This window comes from Castor canadensis, chromosome 8 (assembly GCF_047511655.1).
Source record: "Castor canadensis chromosome 8, mCasCan1.hap1v2, whole genome shotgun sequence".
NCBI lineage: Eukaryota > Metazoa > Chordata > Mammalia > Rodentia > Castoridae > Castor > Castor canadensis.
Window position 1 is genome coordinate 154,162,302 of NC_133393.1, and position 20,722 is coordinate 154,183,023.

General features: G+C 42.9%; 1 protein-coding gene across 2 annotated transcripts; it reads left to right on the top strand.

The window, feature by feature from the left end:
- The first annotated feature begins 215 nt into the window (after positions 1–215).
- Nup50 (nucleoporin 50) lies at positions 216–19,854 on the top strand. 2 transcript variants are annotated; one of them, XM_020167423.2, is made up of 8 exons: positions 216–507; positions 2,692–2,770; positions 4,672–4,755; positions 8,807–8,993; positions 10,015–10,680; positions 13,455–13,536; positions 15,281–15,399; positions 16,587–19,854. In XM_020167423.2, exons 2-8 carry the CDS (start codon positions 2,702–2,704, stop codon positions 16,787–16,789), a joined length of 1,410 nt encoding a protein of 469 aa, XP_020023012.2. In that variant the 5' UTR covers positions 216–507; positions 2,692–2,701; the 3' UTR covers positions 16,790–19,854. The 2 variants fall into 2 exon arrangements, with proteins under 2 accessions (XP_020023012.2, XP_020023016.2); XM_020167427.2 differs by lacking the exon at positions 216–507 and adding an exon at positions 3,121–3,178.
- The last annotated feature ends 868 nt before the right edge of the window (positions 19,855–20,722 follow it).

The following is a 20,722-nucleotide window of genomic DNA, read 5'->3' on the forward strand; positions in this document are numbered from 1 at the left end:
TGCGGCCGCCGACGCCAGCTCCGCAAGCAGGGCCGGTGCGGCGTGTACGCATGCGTCAGATGGGGAGCGCTGCCGGACGGCCGTTTCCAAGGAGATCTGCGCATGCGCTGCGTGACGCACAAGGCCCGCGGCAGGAGGTGGGGCTGCCCGAGGCTCCGCCACGCTTGCGCAGTACCAGGACGCGGGCGTTTCTTTCCTCCCTTTTTTTTTTTTTTTTTCAAATTGGTTTTGAGGGTAGATTCGAGTTACAAAATGGCGGTCCGGAGTGCGCTCGTCGCCGTTCACCCAGCGCTCTCAGGCTAGACGAACGTCCCTCCTTCTCAGTGCCGGACGCGGGGGGACATGGTGTTTGAGACTCTGGGTTTGCTGACCACAAAGTCCCTCGAGGCGCTCAGTGCACCGGAAGCGCCCGACCGCCGCCTCGGCCCCGCACGCGGACATCGCCGCCTCGGCCCTACTCGCTGCGGCGCCCACAGTCCAGCGAGAGCCGCGGCGGCCTGCCAGGAGGTGAGGGGCGGGGGGCTGTTTGTGAAGCCGGCGGGCTCCGGGCTCTCGGGGCGCGGGCCCTGCGGCCCCCGCGGAGGTAGGAGGCGGGCCGGCCCGGGGCTGCTCGGCTTCCGCCTTTGGCGCCTTCTCCCGCGCTGCTGTGCCCGGCGGGCGCCCTCTGTCCTCCCCTTCCCCGCGCGCTGCCTCTCGCTGCGCCCCCCGGCCGCCGAGTGCTGGTTGCGCTAAGCAGTTTTGAGGTCGGGGTGTGCCGGGCGCTTTTGTCGCCCTGATCGGCCGCCTGGCTCTCCTGCGTCGCGGCTCCCTACCGAGGACAGCTGAGTCCACGCTTCCAGCTGAAGCCCACGGGCAGGACCGCACCCGCGTGGCCGAGGCCGCGATCATTCGGTAGTACTGACTTTTCCTCCGTTCTGCCTGCACGTTCGGCTCTGCACACGCAGGACCTTTTCACACAAGCGCAGACATCTTGCAGACCCTCCAGGGCCGGGGGTCCAAGGCCCAGGTTCCATCCTCGGCACCGGAAAGAATGGGTGGGGGGGGTCTTCGTAATGATAACAGCACGTAAGGAACTCCATTGCCAGGCCTCGTGCCAAGTGCTCTCCAGAGATGTGTTTTTCCCTCCTTTGAAAAAAAATCAATCCAAAGTGTCATGCTTTGGAGTAAGATACGGTTTTTAGTCTGGCTAGTGATTCAAGTTACTTTTTTCACACTACAGCTTTCAAGTTTGGAGGAGAAATAATGTTTTTTATACCTTTTGCTTCTAGCAAAACTTGGCTCCTGAATAGTATTTATAAAGCCGTTTCTCTGTTCCAGGCACTGGTCTGAACTAAGCTTTTTATTTAGCTCGAATTTCGTAACACTGCCTCATCTAACAGACAGGTGCGAAAACTAAAACACTTGAGCCAGGCTCGGTGGTGCACTTCTGTAAGCCCAGCATCTTGGAGGCTAAGGCAGGAGGATTCCAAGTTTGAGGCCACCCTGGGCTACATAGTGAGTTCAAGGCAACTTGGCTACATAAGGAGACCCTGTCTCAAAAAAAAAAAAAGAGGAGAACACTCACAGCCAAGCTCTGTTGGTTCTAGTTTTTTGCTTCTTTCCCTTTGCTGATGCCTGGCTTGTTTTGTTGTTGCTTTTTTAACAGTAAAGGATATATTAGTATCTGAAAATTTTAAGAGATGAACACAGCACCCTGTTTGGATAGGTAATTGAGTCTACTTTAGAGATCCTGGTCCCCCAACTCTTGCCCCTGCCCCTAATACTTTGGTCTTAGAAGAGTCAAGCTGAGGGTGTAGTTTTGAAGTACTTTCCGTTTTCCAGATGCTAACACATCCATGTTAACAGTATTTTGAAGTTACAAGTAATGTCTTAGCTTTGTGCAGTGTACAGTTCAGACAATTAAATGTTTAATCCTGGGAAACATTACCAAATGTAACTTAAAGAAAAGTATTCATGTTGCAAGTTTTTCCAGTGTCTTATTACAACTCTTACCTAAGGATAAACTTACAGGTCATCTTTGAGAGAATTTTAAATATTAAAAATGTTTTGCTTGTGGCAAGACTAAGTATAATTTATAAAGAATAAGTTAGCTAATGGGTGAGCAGAGTAGTTCAAGTGGTAAAGCGCCTGCCCAGATCCTGAATTCAAACCCTTGCAACTGCCAAAAAAAAAAGAAGAAGTTGGAAAGTTTGCTGGGTGCCAGTGGCTCACACCTGTAATCCCAGCTACTCAGGAGGATTTTGGTTCAAAGCCAGCCTGGGCAAACAGTTTTGTATCTCAAAAAAAAAAAGCACCACAAAAGAGCCTGACAGGGTGGCTTGAGCAGAAAGCACACCTGCCTAGTAAGTGTGAGGCCTTGAGTTCAAATCCTTATGTCACCAACCCCCCCCCCCAAATTTTTTTAAGTACTTGTTGCTTATATACATAGTATAGTAAAAAGAGTCTAGGTTTTTCAAAATCAGTAGATGTTTCATTTTAACCTTTCCAGGTGCACTTGGCTTAGTGTTGTTCTGAAAGTGTGCTAGTGTTCTTTAGCCTTGCAACACCTTGTAAAGTTCTCATTGCAGCAGTTGCCGCTGGCATCAGAGATGTTTTTTATATTTCACACTGGGGTGAATTTAAAGAATTCTTCCGAAGAGCTATATCTTGGTCTAGAAAAGTAAAGTTTTACTCCTGTTTTTTGTAATGTAGGTTCGAAAAAATGGCCAAAAGAATTGCCGAGAAGGAATTGACAGATAGGAATTGGGATCAAGAAGACGAAACTGAAGAGGTAAAAAAGCAGTTTCTCTAAGAATATTAAATTTGTGTTGGAATTCCTCATGAAGACTTATTAAGAACATCCTGAATGGTTCCTTATGATTGCTGTGCTTTCAACATAAAAATTTACTCATTTGTGTTGCTTTCCCACCAGTGTCTGTTTCTGAAATATTCTCGTTTGAAAAAGCATCTTCCTTCAGAATTTGACATACTTGCAACATTCTAAACCCATGGTTTTGAGTACCTTTAGTTACGACTGAAGAATGAGTTGTCTAGTCATGAACTCTGCGCAGTGTCAGCACTCAGATGTGAAAAGTGGTAAAAGCAGATGTTAGTCTGCTATCCCATGATTTTGGGTTTCAGGAGGTCGAAGTCATCTCACTCTGACACCTCTCCAGCACTTTGATTTGCTATTCCCATGGTAGGTCTGAACCCCCAGCACTGCATTAGTAGGGATAGAATTCGGATTGATGTAGTTTCTTTCCTAGCAAAACAACAGTGGTCTTCCCTGAGGAAAGCTTACCATTTTGCTCATTTTCATAATAAGAATAGAACACAAGCTGGACACGGTGGCAAACGCCTCTAATCCCAGCACTCGAGGTTGAGGCAGGAGGATTACAAGTTCGAGGCTAGCCTGGAGCTACATAGCAAGACCCTATCTTTAAAAAAGATAGGAATCTGTAAAACCTACTCTTAGACTGGTATCTTCTTTCTGAATCTTCATAGCACTCCCATCTTTCCCTTTGCAAGTGTATGTACTCTAATATGTGTAGGGGAACAAAATCACATGGCCGTTAACTTATACATTCTGGGCTATAATAAAACGTAGACCACCATGTGACGACTTGCTTTGACATTAAAATGTCCAGGAATGAAAGAAATGTTTGGGCAAATTGTACTGAAGTGAGTATGGAGGACCACATTTAATTAATTACAGTTATTTGGGGCAAATACAGTCAGATGGTCCCTCATATGAGTTAAGGATTCTTTTAATAATAACATGATCTGGAATGACAGTAGAGAATTTTTGTATGGGAAATATTTTGTTTCAGAGTTGAAGTAAAGCCAAAGATCTTGAGTAAATTTCTGATTGTGGACACGGTACTTTTGGCAGATGGTGGAAGAGCTGTTAGAGTCCTAGATGCCTCCATTTCCTTTTGGATAGCTGCAGAGTTGGGCAGAGCTCCTCTTAAAAATAGTGTGACTGGTGGCTGGGGGATGGCTTAGTAGAGCACTTAGCTTGTGCAAGGGCTTGTGCAAAAAAGAAAACAAATGTGTTGTAAATAGAAGTATCATTTTTGAGAACTGCAGTACTAAGACTAGATTGAGGCACTTGCCTTTCAGAGTGGGCTCCACTGTCAACTATTCGTGATCTTGAAAGTTCCTTCCAGCCTAAAACTATGTTGTCCGGGCAGGCCTTGAACTCACAATTCTCCTGCCTCAGCCTCTGAAGAGCTGGGATTACAGCTGTATACCATCGTGCCTGACTACCTTCCAGCTTTTAAATGATAGCTTGTATTTCTTGAAAACTGAAATTTCATTGTAAACTTCATCAGTAACATCTTAGAATGTATATCCAAACTATTTGAAGAACCTGCAGTGAATACTTTTGCACCAAATTTTGATGATCTTAATCTTCTTAGAACTATTGTGTATACACTTCTCTCTGGATTGGGATTTTGTAGATTCTGGAAGATTCATGATTTGCCTCACTAGAATTGGAATCCACAAGAATCTGTAGGTAATAGACATAGGCTATTTTTTAACGTGCACAATCCATGCTTTGTTTTACCAGTATTAACAGTATTTTTATGACATTAGATATTAGATCATTTATCTATTCCTGCTTTTTGTTCAGCTTTTGATCTTCCTTTCAGCCTGTTTTTCTGCTGTTTAATTTGTATGCTCTTGCAGGTGGGGACATTCTCAGTGGCCAGTGAGGAAGTCTTGAAGAACAGAGCCATAAAGAAAGCAAAGCGTAGAAATGTTGGATTTGAAGTGAGTGCTTTCTTACAGCTTTTGGTGTTAAGTGATAATCTGGTCTCTGAGTTGCAGAGCATTTTCCTCTTCGAGGAGAGTAACCATAGCAACAAATGTTTTTTTAAAAATGCATATTCCTTGGTATAGATCATAGGAGATAAAAGAAGTAATGTGAGGTCTGTGCCTCACAGAGCATTTGTACAGTTGAGGAAATAAGAAAAACATTGACAAATGCAGGCTGAGTCACAGTATGAAGAGGAAACCTCAGTGTAGCAGTACAAAAGGTGGGGTAATGAGCATTCAGCATCACTGCACGTTTAAGAGCTCTCCCTTGGTGTGGTCTTCGCCTCTCACGGAGATACTCCAGACCTGCGGTGTGGGCTTAGTGGCCTGGGCCTCTGGAGTAAGGCAGAAGTAGCTTCTTTGAACATCCAGGGTGGCGGCTTAGGAATAAACCTGCTCAGTGGTACATTTTGCAGTGTTCAAGCCTTTTGTTTTTCAACAAAGAACATGGGCTAAGCATGGTAGCTGATGCCTGTAATCTCAGCAACTTGAGAGGTAAAGATCAGGAGGATCACTATTTAAGGCCACTGTTAGCAAAGTTAGCGATAACCCATCCCAGACAGTAGGCTGGGTGTGGTGGTGCGGGCCTGCGATCCTGTAGGTAGGGAGATTATGGTCTGAGGCTGGCCCTGGGCAAAAATGCAAGACCCTTCCTGAAATATAACTAAAGCAAATTAAAAAAAAAAAAGCTAGAGGTGTAGTTAGGGTGGTAGAATGTCTGATTAGCTAGTGTGAGGTCCTGAATTCAAACCCTGGTACTGCCGAGAGGGGGAGAAAATGAACGGTTTCATCTCCCTTTCTTTGTCAGATAAGGACAGTAAAGGTGTAGCAGTTTTCACACTCTGAGAAATAATGAAGAGTCATTGTCATGAAAATATTATCTGGGCATGGTGGCCCGCACTTGTCGTTTGTTACCTGGGAGGCTGAGGAAGGATCACCTGAGCCCAGAGTTCCAGGCCACCCGGGCAACACAGACCACTGCATGTGTCTCTATTGTATCATCACCTTGGTCCTTCCCGGCTCACGTGTGTGTGCGTGCACACTGTAAAAATTTTAAAGTGGTTTGTTGTTTGCCACTACTGGAATTTGAACTCAGGACCTGGCACCAACTTGAGCCATACCGCTAACCCTTTGTGCACTGGTTATTTTTGAGATAAGGTCTCACTTTTTGCTGGGGCCGGCTTGAACCATATTCTGTTTTAAGCTTCCCACTGTAGCTGGGATGACAGGCATGCCATTGTACCCAGCCTGTTGGTTGAGATGGGGCCTCGTGAACTCCCTGCCCAGGCTGGGCTTGACCTTGATCCTCCTAATGTCAACCTCCTAAATAGCTGGGGTCACAGGTGTGAGCACCGGCGCCCAGCTAATCATGACTTATTTTTTTAAGTTTGAAAACATGTAAAGAAAGGAAGAAAGAAGGGTAGATGGAGGATCTGGAGTTGGCAGTCAGTAAGAAGTTCACAACTAGAGTTAATAGCTTAGTCACTCAGAGCATCTCATTAATAGTATGGGAAAGCTGTCCATGTTACAAAATAAAATTTATTTAAATATATGTATAATTCAAAGCAGAAAAGCACAATCATAGCAAGTCAGTTATACTGTGGTTCTGGGAAGTCACTTGTCCATATGTAGAATATAGTGGTTTATAAAAATGCACATTCATTCTCTGCTTCCTCCCTACTTGAGAGTAACATCTCTTGGAGCTATAGAAGCTCTTCCAGCTGGGTGAAGTGGCTCACGATTGTAATTTTAACTACCCAGGAGGCAGAGATCAGAAGGATCAAGGTTTGATGCCAGCCCTGGGCAAACAGTTTGTGAGACACTATCTCAAAAATACACAACACAATGAAAGGGCTAGTGGAATGGCTTAAGTGGTAGAGTACCTGCCTAGCAAGCGTGTTTGAACCCAGAGTTCAAACCCTAATAACACACACACACACACACACACACACACACACACACACACACACACACACACAAATTCCACGTGGAACCTCAGGTTTTCTGGCGTAGCGTTGTCAAGAAAGAAGGCGCTTTAGGTGTCTTTAGTGAAAACAGGGTAGGCACGTTTTTCTCAGAATTGTATCTACAGAGTAGGACTTCTGTAGTTTTGTTTGTTTGTTTGTGGTACTGGGACTTGAACTCAGGGCCTTCACCTTGAGCCACTCCACCAGCCCTTTCTTGTGAAGGGTTTTTTTCGAGATAGGGTCTCCCAAGCTATTTATTTGCCTGGGCTGGCTTCAAATCTCAATCCTCCTGATCTCTGCCTCCTGAGTAGCTAAGATGACAGGCATGAACAAGCCACTTGCACCCAGCAAGACTTCTGTTTTTAGCATAAGGTTTTGCTTTGAGATTCTTTTTTAAACTGAAAAATAGAAGTTGATAAACTTAAATTTTTGAGATAGTATACATTGTGGAATAGCCAAATGGAGCTAATTGTCACGCATCACTCATTTGCTTTGTAGTATGAGTACTTAAGATATCTCAGCTGTGGATTTCAAGTACAGTACACTATCGTTAACTGTAATTAGCACATTGTACAACAGGTGTCTCAAACATCCATTTTGTTATTTCTTTTATAGTTCCTATTTACTTATTTTGTAGTACCAGGGTTTGCGTTTAGAACTTAAGCCACACACACAGCCCTTTTTTGCTTTATTTTTCAGGTAGGGTCTTGGGGTTTTGCCTGGGACTGATCTTGAACCACAATCCTCCTACCTAAGGCCACTGTCGCTGGAATTACAGCCGTGAACCACCACACAGTTTATTGTTTGGGATGGGGTCTCAACTATTGTTTGGGATGGGGTCTGAACAACTCTTTTCCTGGGCTGGCCTTGAACTTTGACTCTCCTGAGCTCCATTTTCCAAGTAGCTGGGAATACAGATAGTACCCACCATACCTGGTCTTTTTTTTCCTTATCTGATTTCATTTATCAGCTTAAGATTGATGACTAATTGGTAAATGTAACTATGGAGCTGAGTAATGTTTGATGCTTTTTCACTGAAAAGATACAAGAGGGGAGGGAACAACTTTAATTGAGGATTTATTTAATTTGGAAATATATTTGATATAGAACAGGAATTGGGGTGGGTGAGAGGTGGTACAAATCTGGGAGTTCTCGCCTTTCGGGGTATGGATGCCATGGGAGCAGAGGAAAAGGACTCTGCAATAGAAACTCAGGGTAAGGACTTAGAGGCAACAGCTCAGAGTAAAATGAGAAGCCAGGCCTGGGAAGATGGACTGTGTCACAGAGGATAGATGCTCTAGCTGCTTGGTGAGGGTGGAGAAGGAGAGAGTAGAGTAGGCCTGGAGAGTGGAAGCAGGAGCCCTTGGGTTATTAAACTATGGGCTAGCACAGTGGGGAAGGCCCTCTAGGCAAGACCTTGTTAAAGTTTAAGGAAGCAGCTGGAAAAATGGAAATACAATGTTGCAGAGTTTCCACAGCTTCAGTATCCAAATGGTCTTTGAAAAAGTACATGAAAAATCTATTTGGAGTTGAGTTGCATCCAGAATGTTTTCAATATTGAAACTGTTCCAGGATTGGGGGGGGAGGGAGGATAAAGGAGAATGATAGAGGAGTGAATTCAACTGTGCTGTATTGTAAGAACTTCTATAAATGTTACCATGTACTTCCAGTACAACAATAATAAAATAAGTAAATAAAAGAATGTTTTCAGTTATTTGGAGGCTGAGCGGTAAGTATACATATTTCTTGCATTAGTTTGTTACCTTTAATATGTAATGTTTTCGGTATACATAGTGCATTTTTAAAAGTATGCTTAGCCATAAATGACCTTCCTGCCTATCTCAGGGAGGCAGCTTGGAGTTGCAGAGCTGTCCTTGGAGCGTCATCTTTCTGTCATTCCCACTTTGACTGGTGCCAGCAGTTTCCCCTGCCATGCTGAGCACAGCTGGAGGCTGGGTGCTGGGGCTGAGGCACTACTGTCGCTTATTTGAAGATGGAAAGTATGCCTGTTAACATGCGCTCTGTCTTTCATGTTTCAGTCTGATAGCGGAGGGGCCTTTAAAGGTTTTAAAGGTTTGGTTGTGCCTTCTGGAGGAGGAGGGTTTTCTGGATTTGGTAGTGGCCCTGGAGTGAAGCCTCTGGAAGGACTGTCAAATGGGAACAGCATAGCCAGTACTCCACCTTTCACCAGTGCAAGGGCAACAGCAGAGCCCAAGGCCGCCTTTGGTGAGTATGCATCCTACCCCAGCCACCTCTGGGTAAGTTAAAACTCTGAAAGTTTACTCTACAAAGGAATTTTTAACCTTGGGTCCTAGGATTATGAAAGCAAAAAATAGTAATAATGGAAGGGATGAACTTGGAGAAGACTTGGACTAGTTACAGAACAGGTAGATAGAATACAAGGTTTGGAGCCAGAAAGATGTGGGTTCTGATCTCAGCTCTGCCACTTACCAGCTCTGTGACATGGTAAAGTTCCTTAACCTTTGAGCCTTTTGTACTCAACTATAGAAGGAGAATGACGCTCAGAATTGACCTAAAGGTCAAAGGTGAAAAGGAACCACTTTGTAGATTCTGGGAAGGCTTGCCTCCCTGCCATTCACTCATTATATGTCTAGCAAAGGCTTTCTGTGAACTTCCTACCACAGTGGCCACTGGGAACTCAAATGATACTGTTTGTGATCAGAGCCCTCCCAGGCTGGGTCTGAACAGGAAGTGTTCAATCCTGTTTTACAAGTTAGTCAAGAACTCTTAGAATTCACATAGAAAACAGGATCTAAGAAATGATCCTGAATGATTGGATTGCATTTAGTTAATTATTCTGAAACTGTATACTGTTTGATACTTATTAAGGCAGTGTACTAAGCAGTTTCAGTTAAAGTTTGACTTTGGGGGTTGAGTTTTATGCTAACCTAATATTCTGACAGTTCTGTTTGAAATAAACACCCTTTTGAAGGAAATGAGCTATTTTAAAAATGTACAGGCTTAACACCTACCTAGTAAGCACAAAGCCCTGAGTACAAACTCCAGTACCATAAATGAAAGAAAAAAACAAAACAAAACATGGCTTACCATGAGCATATAACGGATACTATGCTTTATGATAATCAGCTTTATTGATAATCATTTGAACTGTAACAAAAAACAGTATACAATAAAATAACAAAATGAAGACTGGTATAAAAATTAAAATAGTGTAGTAGTCAAATCAACTTGTAAATAAGTTGTTCAAACTTTTAATTTCTTATAGGGTCTTTGGCTGCAAATGGCCCTACTGCTTTGGCGGATAAAAAGATTTCAAATCCCAAGACGAATGGCGGTGGTCAGCAGCCCTCCTCCTCTGGCCTGGCCACTGGTACAGCCTGCCCCAGCAGTGCTTATCACAGGCACTTGGCTGCCCTGAACTGCTCTGTGCGGGACTGGATAGTGAAGCATGTGAACACAAATCCGCTCTGTGACCTCACGCCCATCTTCAAAGACTATGAGAAATACCTGGCATCCATTGAGCAGCAGCGTGAGGACAGTGGTGGCGCTAACTCTGAAAGTGGGACTGACAGGATGTCAGTTGGAACACAGCCTCCTTCGCTATTCAGTTCAACAAAACTACAGCAAGAGGCAACATTTTTGTTTCATGGCAGTAAAACTGAGGACACATCTGAAAAGAAGATGGAGATTGGGTCCGAAAAGAAAGTGGAACCAGCACAAGGAGCAACAAGTGCCTCATTTAATTTCGGCAAGAAAGTCGATAGCTTGGTTTTGGGCTCAGTAAGCTCTGGTTCCCTGACTGGATTTTCATTTTCCCCTGGAAATTCCAGTGTATTTGGTACAGATACTACCCAGAGTAAAGCAGGCTCCCCTCCACTCTCTGCCTGCACATTAGAGAGCCAAGCAGAAGGCGGCAGTAATGACTACAAAGGTAAGTGTGAAGCTGATAGTTGTGTTGCATTTGTGTAAGCTCTGCGTTTACTGGGAAAAGCGTAGGCTTTGGTTGGGGTGGAGCCGAGTTGTTCACATTGTGACTGTTTGCTATATGTGTTTTACTGAACAAAATTGATCACTCCTTATTTGTAAAATGGAGTATGACTTACTTTGTAGGGTTGTTACAGGATTAAAAATATAAAATGGGGTTGTGGAGGTATAATTCAGTAAGTAGTAGACAACTTGCCTAGTATGTGTGAGGTCTAGTACCGCATCCCTCCCCTCCAAAAAAAACACACAACATACATACACACCTATAAAATATATAAAAATGTCCAGTTCAGCTGGTACTGGTGGCTCACACCTGTAATTCTAGCTACTTGGGAGGGTGTGATCAGGAGGATTGTGGTTCGAGGCCAGCCCAGACAAATAATTCAAGAGACCCCATCTTCAAAATAACCAAAGCAAAATGGACTAGAGTTGTGGGTCAAACAGTAGAGCACCTGCTTTGCAAGTGTGAAGCCCTGAGTTCAAACCCCAGCCTCAACAAAAAAAAAGTATGTATATATATATCTCTATATATAGATATAGATATAGATATATAGATATATATGTATATATATTTGTAGTCTAGTGACTTTGAAAAGTACCAAACCGGGACTGCATATAAAGGCAGCCAGTAACATTTTTTGAAACTGCTTTATTGAAAAAGTTCAGCGTGACTGCTCATTTAGGTGATTTGACTGAAAATGAAATCACATGGCAAAACTTGGTTATAAATTAAAGAAAGACTTTTCATTGCTGTAGAGAACAAATCCAGTGTTCTCCACAGGTCTGGGTGCAGCCTCCCTTTCAGAAGGGCAGTGATAGTATCCGAATGACAGCTCTATGTGGTATCAGTGTCCCATCCCAGGCAGAAAGCCAAGGTCTTCATCCCAGCTTCTCTATTCCCTCTGTTCCTGGCTCTCAAAAAAGTGCTGAGCTGGAGGCATGGTTCAAGTGGTAGGAAAGTACAAGGCCCTGGGTTCAAACCCAGTACTATTTAAAAAACTGGGGGCCTGGTGCAGTGGCTCAAATGGTAGAGAACCTGCCTAGCAAGCATGAGGCCCTGAGTTCAAGCCCCAGTGTTGCCAAAAAAAAAAAAAAAAGAAACACTGGAGTAGGTCTTAGTACATCCTCATGGCTTGTATGTATCACCTGGAGCCCACAAGGATAGGTGCAAGCAGCTAAGTACACACTTGTCTAGAATAACACCGTGGTCACCAAGAAGGAAAACTACCTGCCCATTTGGCACAGCAGTATTGTTCTTTTCTACTCAGGCCAGACTCCTATCGATGTTCTATCCAGCCCTACCTTCAGGTATATCCACTGCATGGACGTAAGGGCAAAGGGTAGAGTAGGGGCTGCCTTTCACTTGTCTGCCTCCAACAGCCTTTACTGGTCCTGTGGCAGCCATAGGGACACAGTGCTGTTGAGTCAGTCAAGGCTGTTGTGCAGGCTGCCCTGCAGAAGCAGCTGTTAATTATCTCATAGTCATCACATTCTACTTCAGAAAGACTTGGGAGCTAGGGGCTGGTGGCATGGCTCAAGGGACAGAGCCCCTGTCTAGCAACAAGGCCTTGAGTTCAAACTCCAGTACCACCAAAAAAAAAAAAAAAAAAGACTGGAGAGCTTGTTTAACAGCAACAAATGCCTGGCCTCCCCTGGAGAGCCTGACTACAATCCTGGGATCTTTATTTTAAAAAAAAAAGAACGAAACAAAATAAGCAACCTCCCCAGGAGATCCTAGGCCTCATAGTATACTTCTTAAAATTTAAACCTTCAGTCTAAACCCTTTGAACCCATACTTTCTTAGAGATGCTTTTTAATGTAGCGAGCTTTATGGAGCTCCCTGTGTCCACCAGGATCCTTTCTACTTGTGTTTAAACAGTGTCCTAGATCCCCTGTGGTTGAGGCTTTGGTGAATGCAAGTGGCCTGCCCACTCCAGTTATCTTGCCACCCATTCAGCTGCATACCTATAGTGCCAGAGTGCTTAAATAAATCACACTTGACTTTGGAATGATTTCGCTGACAAACTTGCCCCTATAAAAAGGAAAAAAAACTGAATTTTCCCCACCCTTGACTGTTGCTGATACTGGTTATTTCTTGGTTTGATGTGCATGTGGTCACAGGAACATTGGAGGTGAATGTGTTAGAAGCCTGTCTTTAATTTTCCAAAGAGTAATGTGAATATGGATAATTAAGTGTTAACTTTTTCTGTAAATGTTAGAAGCAACGTCATTTCTTCATTCTAGGGCTTTATACATTGGAAGGTATTTTAGGATGGAGAAGTGTGTTCCCATTGAAAATGCTTCTTATAACCAGATGCTAGTGGTTCCCCCCCTGTAATCCTAGCTACTTGGGAGGGAGAGGGAGGATCGAGATTCATGGTGAGCCTCAGCAGATATTTTACGAGAACCTGTCTTCAAAATAACCAGAACAAAATGGACTGGAGGTGTGGCTCAAGTGGTAGAGCACCTGCTTTGCAATTGTGAAGCCCTGAGTTCAAACCCTGGTTCCCCCCGCCCCCCAAAAAAAAAGATTTTTATTTTCCACAGAATCATAAATATCCAGCAGATGCCTCTCCCCTAAAAATTACAAGGCACATTTTCAATCTTTATTTCAGTTCATGTAGAATGTTCCAGGCTGATGGTTATAGAATGGTCAATAACAAGCTTCTGTTTTTCCATACTTTTGTTCTGAGCCTCATCAAGTTGTCATTTTTGTATAAGGTGGAGAAGAAGAAGAAAGTGACGAGCCACCCAAAGTGGTCATTACTGAGGTGAAGGAAGAAGATGCTTTCTACTCTAAAAAGTAAGTGGCCTGGGGTCATGACTGGGCTGACTGTTAACTGGAACAGGGAATTCCTGTCTTGTTTAAACCAGCCATTCCTAGAGATTTCCTACATCATACCATCTGCTTTTCTGTGGCTGTGACTCTTCTGCTTTTAAAGTGCTTCAGAGACAACTTTCCTGTCACCTCGAACTATTCTCTTTACTCTTCTTCTCTCTTCCTCACAAAGAAAGTCACCTAGTCACCGATCTCACATTGTGGTTTGATGTCTGCTCTTAATTAGGAAGCATCTTTTTATTTCAAATCACTGGTTTGTTTTGTTATTGTACTTATCATACAGAAAGCATCTTTGATCCCTTCTTGGAGACTTGGTTGGTCTTTCTGTATTTGCTCACAGCCAGAAAGTTCTACACAGTAACCAACCATCCTGCCCTGTTAAGGATATATAAAAACTGTCTTCTCCTGTAATGAGAGCTGTTGTTTTGGTCTTTGGTTTTTGTCTGTTTTAAATAACAGCTGCCTCTTTAAGAAGAAATCTGAAAGGGAAATTTTACTTATCTCCTTTCCATTCTTCCCAATTACATGAAATTACTTTTTACTTACAAGCATTTCAGAAGCTTTCTAACAAAAAATTTAGAATGAATCAACAGGTTTTTGTTTTGTTTTGTTTTGTTTTTGCTGTACTGGGGCTTGAACTCAGGACCTACACCTTGAGTCACTCCACCATCCCTTTTCTGTGAAAGGTTTTCTCAAAATAGGATCACTCAAACTATTTGCCTGAGCTGGCTTCAAACCACGATCCTCCTGATTTCTGCCTCCTGAGTAGCTAGGATTATAGGCATGAGCCATGGGCACCGGCTGAATAAGTAGTTTTCAATTTAATAAATCGCCACGTCCTGTCAGATTCTTGTTATTTTATCTTTGAGAACTTTTAAGAGGCTAACAATTATTTTTGCTTATTTTTAGTTGTATATACAGGCCTGATCCTGACTTTAGATCTCTTCTAGTCAGAATAAATCAAATGCCACAGTGATTTTGTTTTTATTAATCTAAGAGGGTATGTGATATTGGAAGCGGGAGGACCTTTTGTTTATCATTAGTTACACTTTGCCTAAAAATGTTTTCCAAATTTATCTTGATATCTTGGGAGCTCAAAAATCGAAGGAGCCCTGAAGAGAATTTGAAAAATAACAAACAGAGGGGAAGCCAGCCATGGTGGCTCAGGCCTGTAATCCCAGCTAATTGAGAAGCAGAGACAAGGAGGAACACAGTTTGAGGCCAGCCAGGGGAAGGAGTTGGTGAGACTTCCATCTCAGTCGATGTGCTGGTCATGGTCGCTCACACCTCTGATCGCAGCTGCCCAGGATGCTACAAATAGGAATGTCTTCATCTGAGGCTGGCCCTGTGCAAAAATGGCAGAGCCTAACTGGAAAATACCTAAAGCAAAAAAGGACTTAGGGGCATGGCTCAACTCACAGACCCTGAGTTGAAACCCCAGTATTATCAAAGAAAAGGGTAATGGGGAAAAACAGGTTTGGGGAAATGCAGCACAGATGGACCTATGTCTGTTCCTATCCTTAGAAGACCAAATCAGAGTATCCAGCTAGATTTTCATATTCTGAGTTTTACCCAGATTCCTTTAGTCAATTTGTCCTGTCTTGTCATTTAACACAGATTTTTCCACATGAGTGAAATAGTGGTTGTTAGAAAACGGTGACTTACTTGTCATTGAATGCCTGATTGTACCTAGTATTTTCCTCCATAGGTGTAAACTATTTTACAAGAAAGACAACGAATTTAAAGAGAAGGGTGTGGGTACCTTGCATTTGAAACCTACAGCAAATCAGAAGACACAGCTCTTAGTGCGGGCTGATACCAATTTAGGTGAGTACTTTTTTTTTTTTCCAAGTGGTACAAAATTATCCTAATTATACCGCCTTTTACCTCACTGATTTCAATATTTGAGGTTGTAGCGTTCATTCATGTGTTTTCCTAGTGGACGAAGTCATTCAGTCCACTGAAGGGGAGTGAGTGAGTGAAATCCAAGGAGGAGCAGTGGCCTGAGACGAGCTGTGAGTTGTGCTGGATTCCACCAGGCTGTGTCAGGACAGGAACCCCTGGGGAGGCATTTTTCTTTCCTGTTTGTAATAATATCACCATAATGTCACTCTTACCCAGTTACCCATGCTGGCCTGTATGATGACAGTGATGTTTCTTTTGTGTGAAATGGTGAAGGCCTGAGGTCCAGTTGGTACCGACGTCGTCTTCTTTATGCAAGGGCACAGTGTTCACTGAAGCTCTGAGCGAGGCCATTGCCTCTCAGAGATGCGGTGTTGAGTGGAGGGGACATGGGCAGGAGGGAGGGCAAGAGGCAGCTCCTCCACTGAGATGCAGCAGAGGCCTCATGGCCCTCTGTTGGGGACAATGCTGGTATCTGTCAGGTAACCAGTGCCTGTTTTTGTGACCCTTTTTTTTTTTAAAGCATATATTAGTTGTGCAGAGGGGTTTCATTGTGACATTTGTGCTTACAATGTATCTCAATTAGATTCACCTCCTCCATCATTCTTCCTCATACCTCCCCCACTTAGAACAATTTCAGTAGATTCATTGTTGTTTTCATGTATGTATACAAAGTACATCTGCCTGTTCTCCCTCTTTCACTCTGTTTACCCTCTCCCCTCCCAGTGGTATCCCAGTAAGACCTGTTTCACCTTCCTGTCCTTCATTTTTCTTTTCTTTTCTTTTTTTTTAATTAATTAATTTATTTTTTAATTTTTATTTTTTTATTATTCATATGTGCATACACAATGCTTGGGTCATTTCTCTCCCGTCCTTCATTTTTCTTAAGCGTATGTTGATTACTCAAGGGGGTTTCTCATATATATATATAGTACTTTAATCAGATAACCCCTCTATCACTTACTCTATTATCCTGCTCCCCTTTTTGGGACATTCTTGATGCTCCCCAAATTTAGATCCATTGAGTAGCATTGCTTCAGTGTCTGTTGCAGACTCATTTCTTAAAGCTGTAGTTTGTAAGGTTTGATTTGTTTTCCTTTGTTTAACTGCAGGCAACATATTGCTGAATGTTCTGATTCCACCCAATATGCCATGTTCTCGAACAGGGAAAAACAATGTGCTCATTGTCTGTGTTCCCAACCCACCGCTTGACGAGAAGAACGCCACCGTCCCAGTCACCATGTTAATTCGGGTAAAAACTAGCGAGGATGCAGACGAGTTGCACAAAATCTTGCTGGAGAAAAAAGATGCCTGAACACGTGAGCTCTGTGGAGGAATCATTGCCAAGCTGCTGCTGCTTCCCCCAGCACCCCAAACTTAGTCAGTTTTTCTTCTCTTACTTTGACATTCTAAGAACTTCTAGATAACTGAAAACTTTTGTGAGGAAGATTAAGGCGAATAAAACCTTTCAATGTTAAGTGTTGAGAAACTATTCTCCCTTCTTAAGAACTGTCTAATGTGCAAAATACACTTGAGTGAAAATTTTTGAAAGATTTTTTTTAACATTCATTCGTTGATTAAACTAACCATAAATGATTTCTTAATGGACTGCAATCAGGGTACCAATTGCTTTCCCAAAGGCTGTTCCGATCAATCCGCGGGTTCCAGGTCTTCTCCAGCATGGTGAGGCTTTCCAACGGCGATGTTCCGGCAGCATCCAGAACGAAACTCTCCTGTGGGCTTGACTGAGACCAGCACTCTAACCAAACGAACCATGCCACCACGCTGTGACAGAGATGCTTGTCCTTTGCTTTGCTTTGTTTCCTTTTCAAGCTGAAATGTGGGTACCAGATGCTCGTCATCAGCCTGTTATCTGCAGATGCTGCCCTTTAATTTGTGGGCTGCTTTACTGTCATTCAGGAACTGCCTTTTCATTTTAAAAGGAAGTGGGTGCTTGTGAAGGAGTTGTTGGGGTTTGTAGATTTGGGTTTTGCAGTTTTTATCGTGAGGTGCTGTTACTTCTTTATCCCCACCAAGACAATTAATTTAGAAGGGAATTGCCAGGAATGGCTTTACAAGCACAAATTTCATAGTTTATCATTTCTAGATCATGAACAATAAGCCCTTATGAAAAAAAGTGAAACCATGCGAAAATAGTAAGATGTGCTCATTGTCATTTGTACACGAACCTAAGGACATAAAACCACATAGTAAGTGAGCTGTGTGAAATGTGCAGTAAGGAATGGAAAAGAAAATTGTGTGTAAACTTTGCCTTTAACTTAGTGTATTAATACATTTGCTCTCTGAAATCCCTGTTTACTTTTTGCAAGAATAAGATACTCAATGTGTCCATTTGGAAGAGAGCCATGGTTATGCAACAATGTCCTCATCACTTCTCCAGAGCTCAGGGGACTACCCTAGCATTCTTTGAAGACTCTTGAGCACATGAATTGGATGCAAGGTTTGATGTCTGAGTTTCCACTTTCATTCCTCATCAGTCATGTAATATTGCTGCCAGGTCATCGTTTCAAGGCTCAGGGTCGGTGTCCAAAGGCTCACACTTATACATTCTGCAGTGTTCTGACTTAGGAGAGAGTCACAATAACTGGGTGGTATGGTTGCTTGTTCGAAACCATAGTCTCTAGGTGTAAGTGTGTGTGTGTGTGGGGGGGGTCTTGTGATAAAACCTGGCTAACTCTTAAGAACTTAGGAGAAGTAATTGGGCCAGTGTTGCTCATGGGATTCTTACACTGCCTTGTGCTCCTCGTTTTCTGACTCCAGTGGGAGAGCTTGGCCTGTGTGTGGCTTTGGATAGCTGTGTGCAGAGCGGTGTACTTGGGTTGTCATAGGGTGTGGTCCAACTCGTAGCTGTATTGTGTCACTTGGGGAGGAAGTGAGGATTAGTTTTGCATTTACTTTTTAGAATTGAGAATGTTTTGAGTTTTTGTTCGATAATTTACAGTAAGCAAGTGGTTGATGCTGTTACAATAATACTGACCCTGTCCTGTTCACATTGGGTTTATTTGACAATTTTTTTTAATAAAGAGTAAACAAGGGGGACAATTTTCAGAACATTATAGCTCAGCCACACATGTGCCTGTGGTGCTAGCCAGCATAATAAACTCACTGCACCTTAGGAACAAGTTACTGTCATTGTCTGCACATGTGATAGTATTCACAAGAAATGATGTGAAAAGATCAGGATTGGATTACACTTTAAATCCCCCCATCCGAGTTTATTTTTAATGAGTGGATGTGTGTGGCTTGCTTTCTTCCTATCATTCCCAGCAAATTGCTGCTGCTAAGACTATCACTGTTGAAGTGAAAATTACAGGGAAAAATGTGCTATGTATACCATGACTCAAAGTGATATTTTCTTAATCTATTATGCTTTAGGAACTGTTGCTCTCCACTTCATGTATTTGTACACAAGAATTTGAATGTATGGATTTTACTGTAAAGTCTCACTCCTGTGTGTTACTTGGGGGAGGGGCCCCCGGAGGGCTTACCTGTTTTTCTCCTTCTGTGTTAGTAGCTAATTCTGACTCATGGGTTATTTTAGTTTGATTTAGTTTTAACAAAATGTTGGAAATTGGGCTTTAAAATGTTTAATGTGAACTAAAATTTTAGTTTGAAAATCTGTAAGTTATACCACAGACTGGCCTAAGTGAAGGGTATATTTTTTTCTTTAAGTCAGATTGCATCTTGACAAATGCTGATCCCTGTGGCCTTTTTTCTCCATACTGATGTATTAGTCTTTACCTTTTGCACATTCCCAGTAAGCAAAAAATTGAGTTACACCGTCTTCCTTCTTAGAATTACACACTGGAAATGTGTCCCGGTTTTTTTTGTTGTTGTATTTTAAAGGACTTCAGATTGTGTTTTATATAGAGGGACAAGTCTGACCATTCATGGACTGATTTTCTTTCAGAGGATTGTTCTGTTCTATGATTTCGATTCTAAATCATATTTCTATATGCTGCATGTGTGACGCCTTTGAAGGCTGTGCAGACTAAGTTTGGTTACTCTCAGGCCCCAAGTATTGGAATTTTAACAAGACACTGACTTGTTCTGTAGGACCTGTAGGTGACAGCTCTTCAAAACTGGTCTCTCATCCATCCTGCGCCAAGACAAGGCCACCGTGTGTTCTTGGCCAGTAGCAGTCATGGGCAGGACGCCGATGAGTGTAAGGGAGTGTAAAATTTCTTGGCAATCAGATGGATAAATTGTGTGCTTTTTACCTTAAATAGGAAATTGTTTTCTAAAACTAAAATACTTGAATTGTCAGACAATACAATCTGTTTGTATTAGTTTTTTGAATGGTCCCTTTGAGGAAGTGTAACAATCCATGAAATGTGAATAAATGGAAAGTAAACAAAATCAGTGTTCAGCAGCTGCATTTCCTCGGGGATACACTCAGCGCTGATACAGGTCAGGCCAGCCTGCAGAAAAGAACCACAGCTGAGACAAGATGGCCGCTTGACATGGAGGCAAAGTTGGGGCGCTTCAAGTGGTTCAGCTCTTGGGCTCCTACCGGGCTGTTGTAACAATGAAATTGGAAATACCAGACCCTCAATTGGCCAGCCTGCAGAGCACTGTGCTGGGTGCTTCACGAACACTGGCCAGTCCTCAGAGCAAACCGTGGAGTTAGGGGCTGGTGTTAGGTTTAGTTTCTCTTACAAATGTAGTGAAGTTGGGATTTGCGTTCGAGTCTGTTTCAGTCAAAAACTGGGCTCTAAAAGGACATTTTAAGAGTCCTTATTCCCATTTCCTGTGTGGGAACAGGAAATGTTTCTCCCTCTCTCCCATTTCTCCCTACTTTATCTTGTTAAACCAAAATAAATCCTTGCTGAAACTTCAAAAAAATAAGTAAATAAAAGAACATTTTAAAACTTAAGAGTCTAAAGCAGACTTACCCATCAAAATGTTTTTCCTGAACATTTGCATCTAGTGGGAGTTCTGAATGGTGTGAAGAGGCTGCCTGGAGAGTGGGATTGTGCCTGAGCCACACCGGGCCTGTTGGAGGGGCTCAGCCCAGTGGCTGCCTAGCAGTCTCAGTGAGGCCCTGGGACCGGCAGCACCAGCAACACCTAGGAATTTGGCAGAACTGCCTTCCCTTGGGCCCTGCCCTAGGCCCACTGAATCAGAACCTCACTTTATGGCCCAGTCTTTTTTTTTTTAATTGAGCTATGATTCACATAACAAAATCCTCCTTTTATAAAGTATTTGGTGCAGTGCTTTTAGCATA